The 23963-nt window shown below is 45.7% G+C and overlaps 1 protein-coding gene across 2 annotated transcripts in view; it reads left to right on the forward strand.

The window, feature by feature from the left end:
• CDYL2 (chromodomain Y like 2) overlaps positions 1–23963 on the forward strand; it is a 189034-nt gene that overhangs the window by 123506 nt on the left and 41565 nt on the right. For both annotated transcript variants that reach the window (XM_027119192.1, XM_027119194.1), the window contains exon 2: positions 2518–3106. In XM_027119192.1, coding sequence (XP_026974993.1) covers positions 2518–3106 — 589 coding nt within the window. The remainder of the gene's footprint in view (positions 1–2517; positions 3107–23963) is intronic.

Here is a 23963-nt window from a genome sequence, read left to right on the forward strand (position 1 = left end):
ATGCAAGATTCAGTGACCTTTACTCTGGAATGCTCATCTCCTTATTTGTATGTCCTCCACTATCTCCCTATGAGGTAGGTGCTGTTATTTCCCCCTTGTTAGGTGAGTCATCTGAGGTTTAGTAACTTGCCCAGGAACACATGGAGTGTCTACATGGCTCCTTGGGGCCACACTGGGGGAGGAGCTGGTTTTCTACTCTCCAGCCATCTGTTCATTCATCCATTCAACCATCCATGTTTCCATCCATCCATGCATCTACCCATCCATCCACCTACCCACCTATCACTGTGTGGGCTGTTTGTCTAACATGGTTTTCTGCTTTATTCTGGGGAAGAAGGTTCTCCATTCTGGGAGCCAAGCACATGCTTTCTGAAGCTGGAGACCTCCGTGCCAACACGCATCCCGTACCTCATAGCCCTTAGACATTTCTGGGCTTCCTCCTGACACTCCTAGGTTGGTCTTCTCAGGGATGCTGCTATTTCCAGCAGTGCCATGTTGCTTGTTCACTTTCCTCCCTCTGTTAACTTGCAGAGGGTTTCCCCCTTCAAAGTCCTACAAATGTGCAAAGCTGCAGGCTCCTCCAGAGCCTCCTCTTGACTTTTCTGCAGCATTATCACAAATGAATACCCAGCTAGTCCCATTCCTTGATTCAGAGATTGGAAGTTGGATTCGTTTGGCATGATTTTACTTTTTCAAGCTATTATAGAGTTTGTGTGATACATCTAAAAATTATGTAATAAATCTAAAACAGATGTTTACAGAGCATTTTATAAGGAAAGAAATTTTCATAGAAATAGGCCAATTTGATTTCAGACGGATCAATTAAGGAAACAATTTAAATTGTCTGTGAAGAAGCAGTATTATAAAGAGGCAATATGGCCTAGCTGTTTAGACATTTATTAAGTGCAAAGCAATGGAAGTCGTTTAATTATTTTGCATCGCTTCTGTTGTATATGGATCATTGGGAGATAATCTCACTTTTCAAAAATTTTTATTATGGAAAAATTTAGACATATAAAAATTCCAACATGCAGGCATAAACAGTTGTATAATGAACCCACATTTACCTATTACCCATCTTTAACAATTATCAACTATAACTGTAACTGCTTCTCCCCTCTCATATTGGTTTTTTTTCCATGAGTTTTGAGGGCATATTCCTCACTTATTACTTCATTTCACTGGGTCGAATTCCATCCTAGAAAAGTATATTATCTTGACATTAAAATATAGTAAACTTTTGAATATAATTGTTTACTTTTTCATTGAAATTTAGCTCTTTTTTGGGTAGAGCACTGGAAATTTTCTGTCAATTTTTTTCATTAAAAATTTCACATGTATAGCAAAGTTGAGAGAATAATAAGTGAAGCCTCACTCACCCTTCCCCCCGATTCACCAGTTATTAGCCTTCGGACTGGCATTCTCTAAGTGTGTTTTTCCATGTCTTGTTGAAGATGAGAGATTTACTTACTTTTGAAGGTACATAGACAGGAGTTACATGGCTCGAAAACCAGATATATGCTCAGATCTACCTCTACCACCTCTTAGCCCTGCATCGTAGGCAGCTTGCGTCATACTTAATCCCTCATCTATCAAATCGGAGCATTAATAAGGTACACCCTGTGGGGTTATGCAAGGTACATAATAGGCGCTCAAAAAATGTCACCCATCACCTTACCTCGCAGCTGTACCCCCTGTGTTGCAGCTGGGGGAGCCGAATAGGGGGATATTGGGCTTCATTGATTCGAGTCAGTTTTGGCCAATATGGAAGATTTTTATAGTTGAGAGAGAGTTGGTATGGCCTGATGGTTAAGAAAAAAAACTCGGGGTGAGAGTGGTTCAAATCCCAGCTCTGCTTTTACCAGCTTGGAGCTTGGTTGAGAGACAATCTCTCAGCCCCACTTCCCTCTCTGTAAAGTGCGGATAGGAAGAACACCTACTGCATCGGGTTGTTGTCTGGAGAAAATGAAATGGGGCCATCCATGGCCAGCATTTAGTAGCGTCTGCCTCTCACATGCCCAGCGAGTATTACTAATCGTTAGTATCATTGTAAGTTAGGATACATTTAGAAGAGTGCCTATAATGTAAACGCTCAGTGTTACTTATTATTATAAGTAACGGTGAAAAACGCACACCAAATTGGTCTTTAAAAGTCTGTTTCGACTTTGGTGCAATGAAAAGAATATAGATCTTCAGTGAACGCTTGCAATGCGATTTCGAGTAAGAGTAAGCCTTGGATGGACAGGTCGATGCAGCCAGGCAGGTGTGGCATCGTGCAGTTGTCATGGGAAACAACGATGGTTGTTGTTCACCGCCAGTTTCCTTCAGCGATGTCCTAAAATAAACCAGCCTTCTTGAAGGCTCCTGGGAGGGTCAGCTTCCTGCCTCGGGAGCAGCTCGCCCCATGGGCAGGGCGGATGCATCTATCCCGAGGGCTCTGCGTTGTTCTTGTGTTCTGGGACTAATTTTTTTTTCTTCTGTCTATCTCTCTTTCCTGATTCTCCTCTTGCATCCCAGGTTGAAAGGATTGTAGACAAGAGGAAGAACAAGAAGGGAAAATGGGAGTATCTGATCCGGTGGAAAGGCTACGGGAGCACGGAGGACACGTGGGAGCCCGAGCACCACCTGCTGCACTGCGAGGAGTTCATTGATGAGTTCAACGGGCTGCACCTGGCCAAGGACAAGAGGCTCAAGTCGGGGAAGCAGTCCGGCGCCTCCAAGCTTCTGCGGGACGGCCGAGGCCCCTCGGTCGAAAAACTGTCCCACAGACCCTCGGAATCCGGCAAGAGCAAAGGGACTTCCCATAAACGGAAGCGGATCAACCCTTCCCTGTCCAAGCCGAAAAAAGGGTATCCGGCCAAGCCCCCTGCAGGCGGGGACAGGGCCACCAAGACGGTGTCTTACAGGACTACCCCCAGTGGCTTGCAAATAATGCCCCTGAAAAAGGCGCAGAATGGGATGGAAAACGGGGACGCCGGCTCCGAGAAGGAAGAGAGGCATTTTGGCAACGGGTCCCACCAGCCCGGCTTGGATTTGAATGACGTGGGTGAGCAGGACCTGGGCGACTGCCACGTGAGCCCCGCGGCGCTGGCGGAGAGCGGACTCGGTACGTGGCTGGTCTTCCTCTCGGATGGGGCTTTGCGGGCAGCCTAGGGAAACACATTGCTCCCACCCCGGCCCTGACCCTCAGCCAGGCAGTAATTGTTCCTTTGTCTCTTTCACCTAGGGCACTGTGGGCTCGCTCACGTGCCTGCACTGGTTACAGACACCTATGCGTGGCGGGCGGGCGGGGGTGGGGGGGGGGGGGGGGGGCCGGGGCCGGGGCCCAGCCACTGATGCTCCAGCCAAGGCTTGTCCTGCGTCGGAAATCCCTGGTTGTGCTTAAAGGCACCCGAAGCCATGGTAACCGCTCTGGAGCCCCTGCTCTGAGGGCGGCTCAGAGTCTTCACCCATCAGGACCCGAGACTCATGTCCCCACAGGACCAGTGCCTTTCGGAGGCCGCATGCACCTCCCAGAGCCCTTGCTTCCAGTCTCCTGCCCTCAGCGCTGTAGCCCGGAGAGGCGAGGTCTGGCCCAGGCTCTGCTGCTTCTCAGTTTGGACTTGGAATTCTCCCAACTGGTCCTTAAGCTGGAGCCTCCTGCCTCTCATCTCTCGCTAACATGCATGATCTGGCCTCATGTCTGTGTTAGGTCCTAAATGCTGCCCCGACCCCCTCCTAGGCCAGTTCTTTTGCTTTGTACCTTCTTGCCACCTCCCGCAAGCAACACAGCAAAGATTCAGGGATCCCTCTCTCTGACCAAGTCCCCACAAGCAAAATTAAGGAAAGAGGAGGCGATGACCCAGGTAATTCAAGCTCCCAAATCTGACATCTCCTCAACAGAGTGCTCAGTGGCTGAGTCTCCCAGGTGAGCCGTCTGCACCTGTTACCTGTGTTCCTTCATTTCTCAGGTATCCGTGTGTCCACGTGGTGCATTTGTCTCTTTAGCTGCCAGAACTCTAAGCCTTGGGATGTCAGGAAATCCTGCTCGAGTGTGGACAACCCATGCCCAACAGAGTAGGGCCACCCGATGCCCTGGATGGAACCAGAGTGCGTGTGGGAATAGGGGTGCCGGGACGCAGGTGGGACGGGTTGGGAGAGTTTCCGGAAGGATGGGGTGACAGAGGCAGATGCACGTTAGAGGGGTGATGATTTCAGAGTTCAGGGTGCTCAGGGCGTGCCCGGCTGGGGAGAACGTGGCGTCTTTAGGCATTCTTGCCAGGGAATCTGAGCGATCCGCTTTGAGGTTCCTCTTTCTCCAGAGAGAGGAATTTCACCCAAACAGGATTTATTTAGCAGTCTCTGCCCCAGACTGACTCATGTTTCCGTCTGGGGATCCCTGATGCTGACATGACTCTGCTTGCTAACATATGGAAAAGCTGTTTGTTTTAAAAATCCATCTCTTGGGGAGGAGTGGGCTTGTGTAAATGAGTCCTGGCACAAACACTGGTGTTTGGCGTTCCTGTGACAGCAGCGGAGGGATTCCCTGTCTCTGGAAGGGGGGCTTGTGAGGCTCCTTGGGTGCAGGCTCAGGGAACTTGGGTGTGATTGCTGGCACCCCGGCCGGGAGCAGCCCTCTACCCTGCTCAAGATGTGGCTGCCCTGAGAGTGGGGGGATGGGAACGTGGGCGGGGAAGCGTGCTGACTCTAGCTGCCACACTGCAGGGCTGAGACAGAAGGCAGACCTGTAGAGAAGTTTCAGTGAAGGCATGCTTCTCCTTCCATGCCCTTTTCCAGAGCGGGGCAGGGCTGCTAGCTGTGCGCAAACTGTCCTTGGGCCTCATCGATACCGCCCGGTTCACGATCTGGTGATGAAGCATGGTTCCCCATGACCCGGGGAAACAGATGAGAATGAGCCTGCTGGCCTCAGTGGTGGCCTTGTTAACCTCGAGTGCTTCCCCAGGTCTTTCTTGTCTTTGATCTCTTCTTGGCCTCATTTTTTCCCGATGTTGAATGTTCTCTACTCCACTCGGGCCCATGCCTGGACAGAGGGGAGGAAGCCACCTGCCTCTCTTTTGTTTGGTTTTGGGTGTTCCCAAAGCGCCCTTTTGTTTAATGGCATCCCACAATGTTGGTGTCCTTGAGGTTCTCATAAGCCTAAGGCAGTGGTTCTCAAATTCTTGTGTGTCAGATTCCTTGGCGCTTTGTTAAAATGCAAATCCTGTAGAATCTGATTTACTAAGTCTGGGGTGGAGCCCAGAAGATGGGTTTTTAACAAGCGCCCTAGGTGGCTCTCATGCATTTGGGGACCTGCTTTGTGGCAAAATGGGGTGATAATTACGTTTCACATCAGGTGTCAATTTAAGTCAATTCAATACTTCTTTTGTTCTTCCTGAGAGTTAATCACCACGCGAGGTGCTTGGAGTAAAGTAATAAAAAGATAGGTAAGGACTGCACCCTCTGAAACTTACAGTCTGCGCTCTGCTAGGTTGAGAGTTGGTGTCTCTGGGTCATTGTTGAGAAGACTCCTGAGGCTGACTGACTGGAAGGAGTAACACATATGTTACGTAGATGGTATGCCTTTCCGTATCTGCGTGACATCTTCTGTGGTCACTGGGGTGATAAATGCCCCAGCCCTGGTCAGCTTTTAACACTCTAGTTAGAAATAGCATGATATCCAGGTCTTGGAGTAACTGGGAAGAGGAAAAGACTGAGAATCCTTGCCAGAGAGAGAGAGAGAGAGAGAGAGGAGAGAAAGGTTTGGGGTTCTTGGAGAAGACCCAAGACAGAGGGGGTTGTGTCGTTCCAGAACTTGCCAGCCAGGGGTCAGAGGCATAGTCAAGCACAGCATGACTCCACTTATGTTTTCAGGCCGAGGGAAGCCTTGATGCGGCCAGTGTCCATGCCCATGCAGACCCTGAATGTTTTCCTACCCCCCCTCCCCAGCCCCACCTTCTCTGACCACTGCCCCCAAGGATCCAGATCCCAGTGGCACAAGGGTGAGGTAGCAGGGTTTTCAGCACGGAGGGGGCCTCATCTTTGCCTTGCAGAGGGGGACGGGGAGATCCTGGCTACGCTTTCCCAGCATTTGTTTTGGGGGTGGGCTGTTGCTTTTTATATGATTTCAACTCCTCTTTGGTGAATTAAGGTTCTGCATACAGAAAAGCAACTTATGTAACACGTTACTCATTTACTGCTGACTTCCCCGATCTGAGCTGTGGGAACAGGTGCTAAATTGGGGCTCCAGCGGGTGGTGCTTTGGTTTCAGACAGCATTTTCCCCAGCAATGTTTGTGAAGCGCGTGCAGCGACTCAGTGCCGCTTTTGCTTCTGATTCTTCTCCCATAATGACAAATGGCTCTGTGGTCCGGGTACCATCTGCCTCAGTATCCCTTCGGGAGCTTGTTAAAATTGGGCTCTACCCCAGTCAAATGAATCTCAGGGGGCAGGGTGTGGATTGTGTCTTTTAAATGCTGAATTTTAACTGCCATGATATATACAGTAGTTCCCGCATAAGCGTTTGGTTGTAAGTGATGGGTGGTTCATAGATCCCATCCTTTGTTGGTAGATCGAGTTACTCCTTCGGCTTTAAGCTTGTAAGTGGGAGTGTGATTTAGTCCTTTAAACATTTAAAACCTGATATAATTTCTCCTTCTTGCAAATGCACTGTCTACCAGGCATCCCTCTCTCTCGCTTTTTTTTTTTCCTAAAACAGACTGTTTCATCCATATAGAAAAACCGTTGGGTTAGTGAACTCCTGCTGTGGTCTGGTCTAGAACTGATTAGTTCTGTTTCATCAGAATAGGCCAAAGCATCAATATGTGACAGATTCAGATGAGCCTTTAACCTGTGGACACACCCCTGCCTAGGAGCAAACTCTGAGGCCCAGCGCAACACACAGACGCCCAGCGTTTTCCGAATTTCCATGAAGCCAGTGAGTTTCCACTTTGATGCTGACCCGGTGACCCCGTGTTCACATTTCCTCGAATTTTGAGAATCATCGTCCTTGTTTTCTGATGAGTGTTGTCTGTGGCCCAGGTGCTGCATCTCAGACACCGCCTGATTCAGTGTTTTCAGAATTGTTCCTATCACTGAGTGAGTCATCCCACACAAACGTGCAACACTTGCCATCGTCTCTCCATTGATCTTTTAAAATTATCTCGGCTTTCACTTCTCTCATGTTTGTTTATCTCCTCCTACTCACTCTATCAGCACGATGATCGTTTTCCTTTTATTGATCATCATGGAGTAACCATGTTTTAAAAGCACTTCAGAATGAAGCGTGAACATGGGAGATGCCCTATGACTTTCGAGAACCTCGTGCTCTCAGACATGGAGCCGGCATCAGAATCCACTGGCGGGTATGTTAAAACACAGATTACTGTGCCAACCCCCAGAGTTTCTGATTTAGTAGGTATGGAGCAGAGCCTGAAAATCTGCATTGCTAGCAAGTTCCCAGATGCCGCCGCTGCACCAGGGACCCTGCTTTCAGAACTGCTCGCTGCTCTAGACGAATAAGCACCAAGGTGGTTGGGACAAAAATGACAGACAGTGGTTGGGAACACCAGTTGGTGGTACTGGGGAGAGTTGAAGCCCTTTTGCTCTGGTCCTTGAGTTTGCATTCCTGAGAATTCGTAAGTTGAAAGTTTGTGAAATGAAGTTGTTAAGTGGAAGTCTTACTGCCTGGGAACTTCCCTGTTAGGCCTTGGAGTTTACAAAGTCCTTTGGTGACCCTCTCAGTCCTAACTGGCAGCTGTTAGGAGACTACCCATTTTTTGGAGGAGGAGACTGAAGTTACAAGGGTCCAGGTTGGGACTAGGAGAGAAACCCAGGCAGTTCGACTCCAGTGATGGTCCCTAGATCACTGCTCAGCTGGCTCCCAGGCAGTACAAGGCAGTTCCTGATCCCTGATAAAAATATGCCCTGACTGAACTCTGCTCAACGTTATGTGGCAGCCTGGATGCCGGGGGGGAGTGTGGAGGAGAATGGATACATGCATATGTATGACTGAGTCTCTTTGCTGTGCACCTGAAACTATGACAACATTGTTCATCAGCTATACTCCAATGTAAAAGAAAATTGAAAAACAATATGCCCTGAGTGGGGGACCCCCAGAGTGCTCGTGGGGCAGAAGCCACTTGGACTCACCCTCATTTCTCACTGATGGACAGATACAATTCTTCTAAGCCTGAGAAATTGAGATTAACTCTGTGCCATTCAATTTGAAAGCCAGGAGTAAATGGTCAATTTCATTAAAAAAATACAACTTAACAAAACGGACTCACAACTAGAAAACCTGAATAGGGCAATAACTCTTTTTTTTTTTTAAGCATCTTTTTTGGAGTATAATTGCTTTACAATGGTGTGTTTCTGTTTCACAACAAAGTGAATCAGCTATACATATATGTATATCCTCATATCTCCTCCCTCTTGCATCTCCCTCCCACCCTCCCTATCCCACCCTTCTAGGTAGTCACAAAGCACCGAGCTGATCTCCCTGTGCTATGCAGCTGCTTCCCACTAGCTATCTGTTTTACATTTGGTAGTATATATAAGTCCATGCCACTCTCTAACTTTGTCACAGCTTACCCTTCCCCCTCCCCATGTCCTCAAGTCCATTCTCTACATCTGCGTCTTTATTCCTGTCCTGCCCCTAGGTTCTTCAGAACCACTTTTTTTTTTCTTTAGATTCCATATGTATGTGTTAGCATATGGTATTTATTTTTCTCTTCCTGACTTACTTTGCTCTGTATGACAGACTCTAGGTCCATCCACCTCACTACAAATAACTCAATTTTGTTTCTTTTTATGGCTGAATAATATTCCATTGTATATATGTGCCACATCTTCTTTATCCATTCATCTGTTGATGGACACTTATGTTGCTTCCATGTCCTGGCTATTGTAAATAGAACTGCAGTGAACATTGTGGTACATGACTCTTTTTGAATTATGGTTTTCTCAGGGTATATGCCCAGTAGTGGGATTGCTGGGTCATATGGTAGTTCCATTTTTAGTTTTTTAAGGAACCTCCATAGTGTCTGTATCAATTTACATTCCCACCAACAGTACAAGAGGGTTCCCTTTTCTCCACACCCTCTCCAGCATTTATTATTTGTAGATTTTTTGATGATGGCCATTCTGACCGGTATGAGGTGATACCTCATTGTAGTTTTGATTTGCATTTCTCTAATGATTAGTGATGTTGAGCATCCTTTCATGTGTTTGTTGGCAATCTGTATATGTTCTTTGGAGAAATGTCTGTTTAGGTCTTCTGCCCAATTTTGGATTGGGTTGTTTGGTTTTTTGTTATTGAGCTGCATGAGCTGCTTGTATAGTTTGGAGATTAATCCTTTGTCAGTTGCTTCATTTGCAAATATTTTCTCCCATTCTGAGGGTTGTCTTTTCATCTGGTTTATTCTTTCCTTTGCTGTGCAAAAGCTTTTAAGTTTCATTAGGTCCCATTAGTTTATTTTTGTTTTAATTTCCATTCCTCTAGGAGGTGGGTCAAAAAGGATCTTGCTGTGATTTATGTCATAGAGTGTTCTCCCTATGTTTTCCTTTAAGAGTTTTATAGTGTCTGGCCTTACATTTAGGTCTCTAATCCATTTTGAGTTTATTTTTGTATCTGGTGTTAGGGAGTATTCTAATTTCATTCTTTTACATGTAGCTGTCCAGTTTTCCCAGCACCATTTATTGAAGAGGCTGTCTTTTCTCCATTGTATATTCTTGCCTCCTTTATCAAAGATAAGGTGACCATATGTGCGTGGGTTTATCTCTGGGCTTTCTATCCTGTTGCATTGATCTATCTTTCTGTTTTTGTGCCAGTACCATACTGTCTTGATTACTGTAGCTTTGTAGTATAGCCTGAAGTCCTGGAGCCTGATTCCTCCAGCTCCGTTTTTCTTTCTCAAGATTGCTTTGGCTATTCAGGGTCTTTTGTGTTTCCATACAAATTGTGAATTTTTTTGTTCTAGTTCTGTGAAAAATGCCATTGATAGTTTGATAAGGATTGCATTGAATCTGTAGATTGCTTTGGGTAGTAGAGTCATTTTCACAGTGTTGATTCTTCCAATCCAAGAACATGGTATATCTCTTCATCTGTTTGTATCATCTTTAATTTCTTTCATCAGTGTCTTATAGTTTTCTGCATACAGGGCTTTTGTCTCCCTAGGTAGGTTTATTCCTAGGTATTTTATTCTTTTTGTTGCAATGGTAAATGGGAGTGTTTCCTTAATATCTCTTTCAGATTTTTCATCATTATTGTATAGGAATTCAAGAGATTTCTGTGCATTAATTTTGTATCCTGCTACTTTACCAAGTTCACTGATTAGCTCTAGTAGTTTTCTGGTAGTATCTTTAGGATTCTCTATGTATAGTATCATGTCATCTGCAAACAGTGACAGCTTTACTTCTTCTTTTCCGATTTGGATTCCTTTTATTTCTTTTTCTTCTCTGATTGCTGTGGCTAAAACTTCCAAAACTGTGTTGAATAATAGTGGTGAGAGTGGACAGCCCTGTCTTGTTCCTGATCTTAGAGGAAATGGTTTCAGTTTTTCACCATTGAGAATGGTGTTCGCTGTGGGTTTGTCATATATGGCCTTTATTATGTTGAGGTAAGTTCCCTGTATGCCTACTTTCCGGAGCGTTTTAATCATAAATTGGTGTTGAACTTTGTCAAAAGCTTTTTCTGCATATTTTGAGATGATCATATGGTTTTTCTCCTTCAGCTGGTTGATATGGTTTATCACATTGATTGATTTGCATATATTGAAGAATCCTTGCATTCCTGGGATAAACCCCACTTGATCATGGTGTATGACCCTTTCAATGTGCTGTTGGATTTTGTGTGCTAGTATTTTATTGAGGATTTTTGCATCTGTGTTCATCAGTGATATTGGCCTGTAGTTTTCTTTCTTTGTGACATCTTTGTCTGGTTTTGGTATCAGGGTGATGGTGGCCTCATAGAATGAGTTTGTGAGTGTTCCTCCCTCTGCTATATTTTGGAAGACTTTGAGAAGGATAGGTGTTAGCTGTTTTCTAAATGTTTGATAGAATTCACCTGTGAAGCCGTCTGGTCCTGGGCTTTTGTTTGTTGGAAGATTTTTAATCACAGTCTCATTTTCAGTGTTTGTGATTGGTCTGTTTATATTTTCTATTTCTTCCTGGTTCAGTCTCGGAAGGTTGTGCCTTTCTAAGAATTTGTCCATTTCTTCCAGGTTATCAATTTTATTGGCATGTAGTTGCTTGAAGTAATCTCTCATGATCCTTTGTATTTCTGCAGTGTCTGTTGTTACTTCTCCTTTTTCATTTCTAATTCTATTGATTTGAGTCCTCTCCCTTTTTTTCTTGATGAGTCTGGTTAATGGTTTATCAATTTTGTTTATCTTTTCAAAGAACTAGCTTTTAGTTTTATTGATCTTTACTATTGTTTCCTTCATTTCTTTTTCATTTATTTCTGATCTGATTTTTATGATTTCTTTCCTTCTGCTATCTTTGGGGTTTTTTTGTTCTTCTTTCTCTAATTGCTTTAGGTGCAAGGTTAGGTTGTTTATTCGGTATGTTTCCTGTTTCTTAAGGTAGGATTGTATTGCTATAAACTTCCCTCTTTTTTTTTTTTTTTGTGGTAGGCGGGCCTCTCACTGCTGTGGCCTCTCCCGCTGCGGAGCATAGGCTCCGGATGTGCAGGCTCAGCGGCCATGGCTCACGGGCCCAGCCGCTCTGCGGCATGTGGGATCTTCCCGGACCAGGGCACGAACCCGTGTCCCCTGCATCGGCAGGTGGACTCTTAACCACTGCGCCACCAGGGAAGCCCCTAAACTTCCCTCTTAGAATTGCTTTTGCTGCATCCCATAAGTTTTGGGTCGTCGTGTCTCCATTGTCATTTGTTTCTAGGTATTTTTTGATTTCCTCTTTGATTTCTTCAGTGATCACTTTGTTATTAAGTAGTGTATTGTTTAGCCTCCATGTGTTTGTATTTTTTTCAGATCTTTTCCTGTAATTGATATCTAGTCTCATAGCGTTGTGGTCGGCAAAGATACTTGATACAATTTCAATTTTCTTAAATTTACCAAGACTTGATTTGTGACCCAAGATATGATCTATCCTGGAGAATGTTCCATGAGCACTTGAGAAAAATGTGTATTTTGTTGTTTTTGGATGGAATGTTCTGTAAATATCAATTAAGTCCATCTTGTTTAATGTATCATTTAAAGCTTGTGTTTCCTTATTTATTTTCATTTTGGATGATCTGTCCATTGGTGAAAGTGGGGTGTTAAAGTCCCCTACTATGATTGTGTTACTGTTGATTTCCCCTTTTATGTCTGTTAGCATTTGCCTTATATATTGAGGTGCTCCTATGTTGGGTGCATAAATGTTTACAATTGTTATATCTTCTTCTTGGATGGATCCCTTGATCATTATGTAGTGTCCTTCTTTGTCTCTTACAACAGTCTTTATTTTAAAGTCTGTTTTGTCTGATATGAGTATTGCTACTCCAACTTTCTTTTGATTTCCATTGGCATGGAGTATCTTTTTCCATCCCCTCACTTTCAGTCTTTATGTGTCCCTAGGTCTGAAGTGGGTCTCTTGTAGACAGCATTTATACGGGTCCTGTTTTTGTATCCATTCAGCCAGTCTGTGTCTTTTGGCAGGAACATTTAATCCATTTATATTTAAGGTAATTATCGATATGTATGTTCCTATTACCATTTTCTTAATTGTTTTGGGTTTGTTATTGTAGGTCTCTTCCTTCTATTGTGTTTCCTGCCTAAAGAAGTTCCTTTAGCATTTGGTGTAAACCTGGTTTGGTTGTGCTGAATTCTCTTAGCTTTTGCTTGTCTTTAAAGGTTTTAATTTCTCTGTCGAATCTGAATGAGATCCTTGCTGGGTAGAGTAATCTTGGTTGTACGTTTTTCCCTTTCATCACTTTAAATATGTCCTGCCACTCCCTTCTGGCTTGCAGAGTTTCTGCTGAAAGATCTGCTGTTAACCTTATGGGGATTCCCTTGTATGTATTTGCTGTTTTTCCCTTGCTGCTTTTAATATTTTTTCGTTGTATTTAATTTTTGATAGTTTGCTTACTATGTGTCTTGGCATGTTTCTCCTCAGATTTATCCTGTATGGGACTCTGTGAGCTTCCTGGAGTTGATTGACCATTTCCTTTCTCATATTAAGGAAGTTTTCAACTATAATCTCTTCAAATATTTTTTCAGTCCCTTGTTTTTCTCTTCTTCTTCTGGGACCCCTATAATTCGAATGTTGGTGTGTTGAATGTTGTCCCAGAGGTCTCTAAGACTGTCCTCATTTCTTTTCATTCTGTTTTCTTACTTCTGCTTTGCAGTAGTTATTTCCACTATTTTATCTTCCAGGTCACTTATCCGTTCTTCTGCCTCAGTTACTCTGCTATTGATTTCTTCTAGAGAATTTTAAATTTCATTTATTGTGTTGTTCATCATTGTTTGTTTTCTCTTTAGTTCTCCTAGGTCCTTGTTAAACATTTCTTGTATTTTCTCCATTCTATTTCCAAGATTTTGGATCATCTTTACTATCATTACTCTGAATTCTTTTTAGGTAGACTGCCTGTTTCCTCTTCATTTGTTTGGTTTGGTGGGTTTTTATTTTGCTCCTTCATCTGCTGTGTGTTTCTCTGCCTTCTCCTTTTGCTTATCTTACTGTGTTTGGGGTGTTCTTTTCGCAGGCTGCAGGTTCATAGTTCTTGTTGTTTTTGGTGTCTGCCCCCAGTGGCTAAGGTTGGTTCAATGGGTTGTGTAGGCTTCCTGGTGGAGGGGACTAGTGCCTGTGTTCAGGTGGATGAGGCTGGATCTTGTCCTTCCGGTGGGCAGGACCATGTCTGGTGGTGTGTTTTAGGGTGTCTGTGTCCTTATTATGATTTTAGGCTGCCTCTCTGCTAATGGATGGGGCTGTGTTCCTGTCTTGCTAGTTGTTTGGCATAGGGTGTCCAGCACTGTAGCTTGCTGGTCATTGAGTGGAGCTGGGTCTTGGCGTTGAGATGGAGATCTCTGGGAGAGCTTTCGCCGTTTGATATTACGTGGAGCTGGGCGGTCTCTGGTGGAAAAGTGAGTGTCCTGAACTTGGCTCTCCCACCTCAGAGGCACAGGCCTGACACCCGGCTGGAGCACCAAGAGCCTGTCAGCCACACAGCCAGGGACGTGGGGAGTTTCTTGCGTTTTGCGAGGTCTGAGGTCTTCTGCCAGCGTTCAGTAGGTGTTCTGTAGGAGTCGTTCCACATGTAGATGTATTTCTGATGTGTTTTTGGGGAGGAAGGTGATCTCCACGTCTTACTCCTCCGCCATCTTGAAGGTCTCCCTCAGGCAACCACTCTTAAATTATTAAATCAGTCTTTACACATCTGTCATATAAAGCGGGGAGAAGGCACACAAGGCTCAGATGATTTTACAGGCAAGCCCCCCTAATATTCTAGAACGGAAACTTTACCTCTCATATCTGAATGGTTGCAGAGAACAGAAAAAGAGAAAACACTCCAACTCTTGTGTAAAGACCAGTATAACCTGGATTTCCAAACCAGACAAGGAAGGGAGGAGAAAGGAAAATTATAGGCTGGGTTCCCTTAAGAGGATAGTGGTAAAAGTCCTGAATAACCCTGTGGGCTTGTTATAGTTCCCTGATACTTCCTCAAAATTGTGATTGTTTCAGAAACATCTTGTTCCATGCCCTGAACTTGACCCTGGTTCATGACCTTTAGAATCACCACTGCTTCTGGAGGTGCCCATCTTGTCCCCAGTGGTGCGGGGCAGTGGCCCCAAGCCATCTGGTGAATCACAGAAAGTCTGAAGAGGGTGTCCACGCGGGGCCTCTCGTGAAGGCAGGTATCCGTTTCCCTGGGCACAGCTGTTCTTTTAACAAACTTGAAACACCCACTCCCAGGCAGCAGACTTTAACCAACCTTTTTGTTTTTTCAGAAGTGGGTCATTTTCCAGACACATAACCACCACCAAAGCCTAAGGGGTTCTTAGGTTTTGTCTTTCAAAGCATGGCAAGTGAGCAACTTGTGTGAATGAATGAACTTAAAACCCTTTTATGGGTAATGTGCAGACCTGTCCAACGTGGCTGCTGCATCTGAGTGGAAAGTGCCTGACTGTGATGGAAAATCTGACCGTCAGCCTGATGCAAGGCCAATCCAAGGGGGAAGTCGACTCTCCGTCTCCCAATTCCGGATTTGATTTTGGCATCCAGAGGAGGCTGATGGAATCTTGACTACTGTCAAGACTCGGAAATCGACAGATTACTTTCCCTGCCAGCTCCGATATTGTTTTCCTCTCTCAACTACCTCAAAAAAAATCTTAGGAACTGTTTCCAAGTCCCATTCATCAGTGGTGAACAAAAGATGGGGAGTGGGGAGTAGAAGTCGCCCCCTTCCCCAGTCACAGTTGTGAGAGGGGTACATTGTCTGCAGAGGGTCTCAAAACAATAGTAAAATTCAGTTTGCAGATGTTGGTGAAAAGCTAGTCCTCCCTACCGGGGTGGACCCCCAGGACCAGGGCTCTGGCTCCACCTGCACGGGCCCTGCAAAGAGCCAGTCTCCATTAATGGTGCTGCTGATGTGGTGCTGGGCTCCCACTGTAGCGGAAGCCTCGCTGTTTGTGTTTAACCAGTCAGTGCATATCATTTCATCCCCTCACTGGCTCTCTGACCTAGCAACTTGGCAACATAGCAACACAACAAGGCTAGCTATGATTAGCCTTCCTTAGAGGTGGGGAAACTGAGGCTCAGAGGGGTGGGGACACGAAGTGCCAAAGGGAGGAGCTAGGTGGTGCCAGGTCTGGCGATGCTGAAGCTCTCAGAAGTCTGTGACCCGTTTTATAAAAAGACACTTCAGGGATTTAAGTTCAAACCAGCAAAGCTCTCCCTAGGGTCCTAGGGCAGCATTCTGGCCAGCATCCCTGAGTCTTCCTATGAGATATCTTCAGTGGTTCCAAAGATGCTGGCTTGGCATTCTAGGGGGATGGAATTGCCAGTCCTGAGGATTTTCCTCTAGGCTTTGTTTTCTATTTTTTTTAAGTTTTATTGGAGTATAGTTGATTTACAGTGTTGTGTTAGTTTCAGGTGTACAGCAAAGTGATTCAGTTATACGTATACATATATTCGTTCTTTTTTAGTTTCTTTTCCCATGTAGCTTATCACAGAATACTGAGCAGAGTTCCCTGTGCTGTACAGTAGGTCCTTGTTGGTTGGTAGGTCTATTTTATACATAGTAGTGTGTGTCTGTTAATCCCAAACTCCTAATTTATTCCTCCCCTGCACTTTTCCCCTTTGGTAACCATAAGTTTGTTTTTGAAATCTGTGAGTCTGTTTCTGTTTTGTAAATAAGTTCATTTATATCATTTTTTTTACCTCTAGGCTTTAGGTTAAAAGACACACACACCCGCACACTCACAACACTTCAAGGGAACTCCCTTAATTATCAAAGTTTATTTCAGTGCTAGAAGAAATAGCAAAAAATAAAAGTCAACAGCCTCCATCAGCTGATGAAAAGGTAAACAAAATTTGTTAGATCCATACAATGGAATGTTACTCAGTCATAAAAAGGAATGAAGTACTGGCAGAGGCTACAACCTGGATGACCCTTGAGAACACAACGCTAAGTGAAAGAAGCTAGTCACAGAAGACCACTTACTGTATGACAATTTATTTGAAAGGTCCAGAGTAGGCAAATCTGTAGAGACAGAAAGTAGATGAGTGGTTGCCAGAGGCTGGGAGAATGACAGGAATGGCGAGTGACCGATGGTTGCACAACTCTGCAAATACACTTACTAATCACTAAATTGTATACTTTGAATGGGTGAATTTTATAGTATGTAAATTATATCTCAACAAAGCTGTTTCAAACAAAAAGGAAAAGAAACAACAAGTCGAATTAAAAAAATGGCTAGTGCTTGGCCATGTGTTAGGGACCCTCCTGAGTGCTGTCCGCAGAGGTGCCCCCATTTCCCACACCTCTCAGATTTGTCCAAGTGCCGCAGGAGGTGGAGCTGGAATAGAGCCACAGTGCGACTCCTGAACACCAGATCCCACCTACGAAATCCAAGTGCTCTTAGTGGACCAACAGCACATACGAGTTTCCTGTGGCTGCTGCAATGCACCGGTGGCTTAAGGCAGCACACGTTTATACTCTTACAGTTTTGGACATCAGAAGTCTAAAATGGGTTGGCAGGGTTGTGCTCCTTCTAGAGGCTCTAGGGGAGGATTGGGTTGCTTGTCTTTTTCAGTTTCTAGAGGTCGCCCGCATTCCTTGGTTTGTGGCCCTGCATCTGTCTCTCTGACCTCTGCTTCCATTGTCACATCCCCTTCTCTGACTCCGCCCCTCCTGCCTCTCTCTTATAAGGACCCTTGTGATGATACTGGGCCCACTCAGTGTCATCTAGGGTAATCTCCTCATCTCAAGAGCCTCAATCACATTTACAAAGTTCCTTTTGCCACGTCAGGTCACATATTCCCAGGTCCCGGGGATTAGAATGAGGACATCTTTGGGGGTGCATTATTCAGCAGACCACTGGCACGTAGGAGAATTTGGAGGGAAGAAAGTTGAGGCGCGTGGGTTTATATTCTTGTATGGGCAGAAGCCAGTTGGTAACAAGGAAACATGAATTTTGTCCTCTGGATCAGACAGTGCACGTAAATGGAATCATCTGCTTGATGTGGACTGGTGAATGACTGGCGGGCGCTGAAGTTGGCTTAAGTTAGCTTGTTGATCTTAGAGATGGGAGGTGAACAGCAGCTCCCACAAGACAGGAAGCACTTTCTGAATTCCACAAGGCATCTCCGTGTGACGCATCCCACGTCAGCATTTATTTGAGACAAGCTGGCTCAAGCCCTCCGAATGTTTGAGCCTCACTAATGATGACACTAGCGGCGATGGCATCAATAACATATTTATTACATCCTTGCTGTGGGTCGGGTGCGGGGCTCAGGATTTTACATGCAGTAACTCAGGCAGTCCTGACAGCTCTATGAACTAGGTCATCTTTTCATCCCCAGTTTACAGGTGAGGAAACTGAGCCTTTCAGAAGTTAGGACCTCCAGAGGGTAATGGGGTAGAGTCAGAATTCTGACCCAGCTTTTTCTTTTTTTTTGAGATCCAGGGCCTTTTAAAACTTTCTTACACTGCCTTAAATGCGTGATATCTGACTTTCTTACCAGGCCCTAATCACACAGTGGGAAAAAGCCTGTTCTGCTTATGTGTGTGCATGCACGTGTGTGTGTGTTTGTGTCTGCGTGTGTGGACAACACTTTGTATGACAACATTTGCATTTTCATTTTTCTACTCAGTATAGCATACGCCTATTTCCACATTGGGCAGGTCTCAGGTCTTCATGTTTGTAATTTTAGTCATGCCATTATATTTTTTCAAGAGAACATACAATATTTTACTTAGTCTCTTATCATTGGACATTTAGGTTGGGTCTAAACTACTTTGGTTTTATCTTGTTTTATTTCTCAGTTATTTTCTTAGAATAAATTCCCAGAGGCAGGATTGTACTGGTGATTTGACCCCTCTCCCTGGCAAAAAAAGAAGACTGTACAGATATTTAACAATAACCAGCGAGGTCTGATTTGTAGTTTTGCCATTGTCTTGCCAGCATTGTTTGTGGGGTGAAAAAAGGGGAAACTTCGGTCTCTCTCTGATTCACGTTTCTTTACTTATCACTGAGGTTGGGTCTTTTCTCCACATACTCATTGACTCTTTGTGGCTTGTCTGCTCCCATCTCTGAACTTGGGTGGTGTGCTGCCAGCCTTGACAAAGGAGGATGGAGGCGAGGGCAAGGTGTGCCTGCAGCCTGGGGAGGAGGTGGGCTTGGCCAAGGGGCTGATGTGTTTAGGGAAAGTCTCAGGGAGACTTCTAGAAGGCTGGCGGGGCAAGGGTGGGCGATGCCTGGATGCCTGAGGACCTGACCCTAGTTGTACTTACAGGACCAGCTGCTGTGCAGGTCATCAATGGAATCAATGGAAGGACTGATCCTACATTTTTGATTTAGGGTTTCCTGATGACTTTCTGATCCTAAATTATGGATGAACTGTCGGAAGAGACAGAAATAGCAAAATCTCCTCCTGGCCTGTATGTCAGTGGTGAACGTGGAGAAGGGAATTGTGACTGCCCTCCACTGCTGCCACCTGTCCACTTCCGGCTGCCCAGCCCAACACCCTCTCCGGTGTCCTCGGCCCAGATCCCTGTTCCCCCCCACCCCGGGGCTTCCTGCAGTTCTGACTCGGTTCTGGGGCCCCCCCACCCCTGGAGTCCACAGCTGGGCATGGCCACGCTTCCCGGTCCTCGGCGTCTCAAAGTCCTGAGCTGTAGAGGCTCTGGGGGAGCGGCCCCTGCCTCATCCCGTCCCCTCCCTGGGCACTTGGAGGAAACTTCAGGTCGGTCACCTTGGCCCTCCCTCTTCCTATTTCCTGTCCACGTGGTGACATGCATTGTCCGCCCTTGTCCCTTCTTGCTCTTTTTCTTGTATTTATATCTTTCTAAAAATTTATTCCTTCACTGCTATTTCAGGGTGGTTTCATGAGAGAGAAATGGGTTTGGATGGTGGCCTATCTAACTGCAGGTCCCCAAAATGCCCCTTCCCTTTTCTTCCCCCGACTTCTTTCCCTCCCTCCCTCCCTCCCTCCCTCCCTCCCCCCTTCCTTCCTTCCTTCCTTCCTTCCTTCCTTCCTTTTTAAAGTTAAAAAGTAACGTATTTCACTTTAAAACATTAAAACACTATGGAAAGTATAAGCTTTTAAAAAATTCAAGTTACCCCCTTCTTTTTTCCCAAATTCTATTTAGAGGTGACTGATGTTAATATTTCCCTATAGATCTTTCTGGACCACTCTCTAAGCTTATGCAAATTTTATATATTTATTTATTTATTACACATTATATATTATATGTGTAAAAATGTTCTGTTTGCTCAAATATCTGTTGAAGGAGTGATGAACAAGGATAATCCCACGTCTGTGGGTGTGGTGGGTGTATATACACACGGGCGCACGAGCACACACATGTGAGACGCCAAGGCCTCCTTGAGAAGGTGGCATCTGGGTGAAGCCTGGAGGTGGTGAGAACATCTTGTTTTAAATTTAAAAATCCATCTGTGTCAGGCATGTGGATGTGCTTCCCCTTTCTGCCTGCCTGGGGTTTCATGGTATGCAGGGACTTAGCTGTCCTCTCTCTGTTGGCCGTTCAGGATGCCTCCAGAGGCACACACTCTTGCCAACTCTGGCTGCTGCCAGTCTTCATCATGCTTCTCCAAGCTCTGTTGTTTTGATTTTAGTTTACAAATGAGGGTGAGCATCTTCTCATGTTCCCCCCACTTGTGTTTCCTTCCCTGGGAGGGGCCCAAGTATCGTCATGCCAAGTAGAGCAGGAGGTGACACTCAGTATGGTGGGTGGACCAGGGCATTTGGCCATGTGGCTTCAGGCAAATTGCTTGGCTCCTCTGGGCCGTATTCTTCATTCACAAAAATGTAGAGATAATCATACCTCATGGGGTTTGGTAAAGAATAAGTGAATTCATTCATAGAAAGCCCTTAGACTATTACCTGGCATGTGGTAGACATTTGATAAATATTAGCTATATTATTTGTATCCTATGCTCGTTTCTCTAGCTGGGTCTTGGTATTTTCCTATTTGCTTTTCAGAGCATTTCATATATTGTATATATTAACCCCTTGTTATATTTTTTAACTCAACTGTACTCATTGAGTGACTACTGTATACCAGGAACTGTTGAGACATAGTTGCAATCCCACATAGCATGATGGAGAGACACAGAAGATATTGAGGGAGTTACAAGCAGGAGTGCCTAAGCCAGCTTGGGAAGGGAGTTAGGAGAGGGCTTCCTGAAGGAGGTGACATGCAAGTTGAGTCTGATAGAATGAGCAAGGAAAAAGGCAGGGCCCGTGGGAGAAGATGACAGCACCCACCAAAGCATAAAGCCAAGGATCAGCGTGTGGGTGCACGACACCACGTCGCAAAGAACACGGCAGCCCAGCCAATTCTGGACCACCCTGCAGGGGAGGCTGAAGCTGCAGTGTTGGCTTAAGAACTGGGTGGATAGAGCCTGCAATAGGAGGGTGTTGGGGACTCTTTCTGGAAGGAGCTGAGAGAGTCCCTTGTGCAGCTCACATGCCCCAGCCTCGCTTGCATCCTTCTCCACGCCATCTCCCCGTGTTGGGCACGTGTATGCCCCTCCCTGCCCGCCCTCAGCTGGTCACTTAATCTCTGCTCATCCTTCATGGCTCACTAAGCAGCAGTCCCCCCCATAGAAACTCCCCTGACTCCCAGGGTAGGTCAGCTTCCCGTTTTATCCACACCTAGAACCGTGTTTCCTCACTGACAGCACATACCTCGGTTTGTAATGGTCGCAGCCTGATTTCTTGAAGAGCCGCTGCCTCCCTGTCTGGATTGTCAGCTCATGAGGGCAGGGATGGTCTCTAGTTTTGCTTCCACTTGTAGCTCCAACACCTAACACTGCCGGGCACATAGGAGGTGCTTCAGAAACACCCACCGAATGAGGAGGTGAATGAATGGATGGACCAGAGAGAGAAGCAGGGAGCCTCTCCTGCTTGGAGACGTGGGGATCCTGAGCCCCTGTGAATCGTCGCACGTCTGTCAGGTCCACCCATTGCACCTCCCACCCCAGGCGGACTGTCTCACATTCTCACATTGCACGCCTGCTCCTGGTAATGTGGCATGGAGAGCCGAGGTTTTGTCAGGGCTCTTGATAGCACCTGAAGGATTCCCTTTCCAGAGTTCTGTCTGACAGTTGTTCTCACCACCTGCCCATGGCCCTGCTGGCTGCGCTTCTTTCTCCACCCTTAATATCCATGCAGTCTCACCGGCTCCTAATTAAGCCCCTGGGCTCAGACCCTGCCTGTCCTCCATCAAGGGCACTGCATGTCCTTTTCAGCAGAGTGTGTTTCATTCGGGTCACATGTTCTGTATTTTGTGTAGTCCTTCACCATGGAAGAGAAAAGGCAGCGGACTTCTTAACAGAAGGACTACTTACATAAAGGGCTTCGGGATTTCTCCTGTAAGGTTGTTGTGGGTTTTGGAGGCATCGTGGTGAGGAAGAGACTGGGAAGAGTGAGGGGTGGGCTTTGGAGACAGAGGGTCTGTGAGTTCCAGTACAGACTGCCTCTTGTTGAGCCAGTGACTCTAGGCAAGTGTTTCCAGCTTTGAAGCCTTGGTTTTCACCTCTGTCCTAGGGGGATAACAGTACCCACCACAAAGGATTAAATGGTGAGTCCCTGCACACAGGCAGTGCTGGTGGATGTTAATTTCTCTTCTCTCCTTTCTTAGGTGGCAGGTTTGCTGCTGCTGGGGCCCCTCCCTTTACTCAAAGGCACGCTTTCCTCCCTACCGCCATATGCCCTGTTGCCTTCTCATCAACACTAGGATATTCATTGTCATTCCGTTCATGTCAACCAGCAAGGCAAAGTCAAGAGGCCCCCCTTCTGGGTGGTAGGACGCCTGACCCTGTCACTTGTGTCCTCAACGGTAGTCAGAGTTGGCTCTTCCGAGATCATTAGCCTTCTGAGATCGTTATTTTTTCGTACAGTTCAGTTGGGAAAAAGAGGCATTTACTTTGTACCCACTGTGTGTTGGGAACTGGGGATTAGAGATAACAAGCCTCATCTTACAAAGAACTTATTAAACTAATTAAGGGATCAGATGCTTCCAGATGGCCAGCTGCAAACCCGAGTGTGCTGAGCGCTCAGGAAGACCCCAGACAGACCACCGTCGGGGCCCCCGGGGGTGGCTATTCCTGGGGAAGAAGAGTCAGCTGCCTGGAAGAGAAGCATTTCAGGTGGCCCTGAGGATTCCAGCTGTGAAGGTGGACGGAAGCAGCATTCTGGGCCAAGGGGCAGCTGAAGACGGCCCAGAAGCAAAAAACTTCACGTCATCCTGGAAATCAGGGTGTTTAAGGGGTAGGAGTGGGAGATGAGGTTTGAAAATAGGGTGAGGCCAGGAGGTAGAGTTTGTGAGCAGAGGAGTGACAAAAACAGATGAGAAAATGACCTTTCGGTGGGGTCGCTCTCTGCTTTGGAGACCCTAGGGAGTCTTTTGCCGGGTGCCAGGATTCTGGTCTAACAGTGCTTTGAGGATCGGCCTGGCCTTGGGTAGGGTTTAACACAGGAGCTGTGATTTCACCTGTAGAAAAGTTTCCTTTTAGTCAGGTTATTTTACATTTTGAATTCAGGCTCCGCTGTTTAAAACATTTAGACAACTGACAATAGACATCGTAAGATGTACGACTGTCATCACTCCTGACACTTTGAAGGGATTTGGGAGCCTAAGCTTTCTTGAAATTCCTAGTGTATAGATTTTATCAGGCATGATTGTAACATGCCAGAGGGTGACTAACATGGCTAAAGAAGATTTTTTTTTTAATTTGGCTAATTTATTTTTTCATACAGTTTTAAAGGTTACAGTCCATTGATAGTTATTACAAAATATTGGCTATATATCCCCCATGTTGTACAGTACATCTCTGAGCCTGATTACACCCAATAGTTTGTGCCTCCCACTTTCCAGCACCTATACTGCCCCTTCCCCACCACTGGTAACCACTAGTTTGTTCTTTTGTTTTGTTTTTTTTGCGGCACGCGGGCCTCTCACTGCTGTGGCCTCTCCTGTTGCGGAGCACAGGCTCCGGACGCGCAGGCTCAGCGGCCATGGCTCATGGGCCCAGCTGCTCTGTGGCATGTGGGATCTTCCCGGACCGGGGCATGAACCTATGTCCCCTGCATCGGCAGGCGGACTCTCAACCACTGTGCCACCAGGGAAGCCCCACTAGTTTGTTCTTTATGTCTGAGTCTGCATTTTTGATAATATTCACTAGTTTGTTGTATTTTTTCAGATCCCACATATAAGTGATATACAGTATTTGTCTTTCTCTGACTTATTTCACTTAGCATAATGGCTTAAATAAGATTTTTTTTTTAAGGTACCTGTAAATT

Source organism: Aethalodelphis obliquidens, unplaced genomic scaffold (assembly GCF_003676395.1).
Source record: "Aethalodelphis obliquidens isolate GAN/ISIS:26980383/991018 unplaced genomic scaffold, ASM367639v1 scaffold20, whole genome shotgun sequence".
Taxonomy (NCBI): domain Eukaryota; kingdom Metazoa; phylum Chordata; class Mammalia; order Artiodactyla; family Delphinidae; genus Aethalodelphis; species Aethalodelphis obliquidens.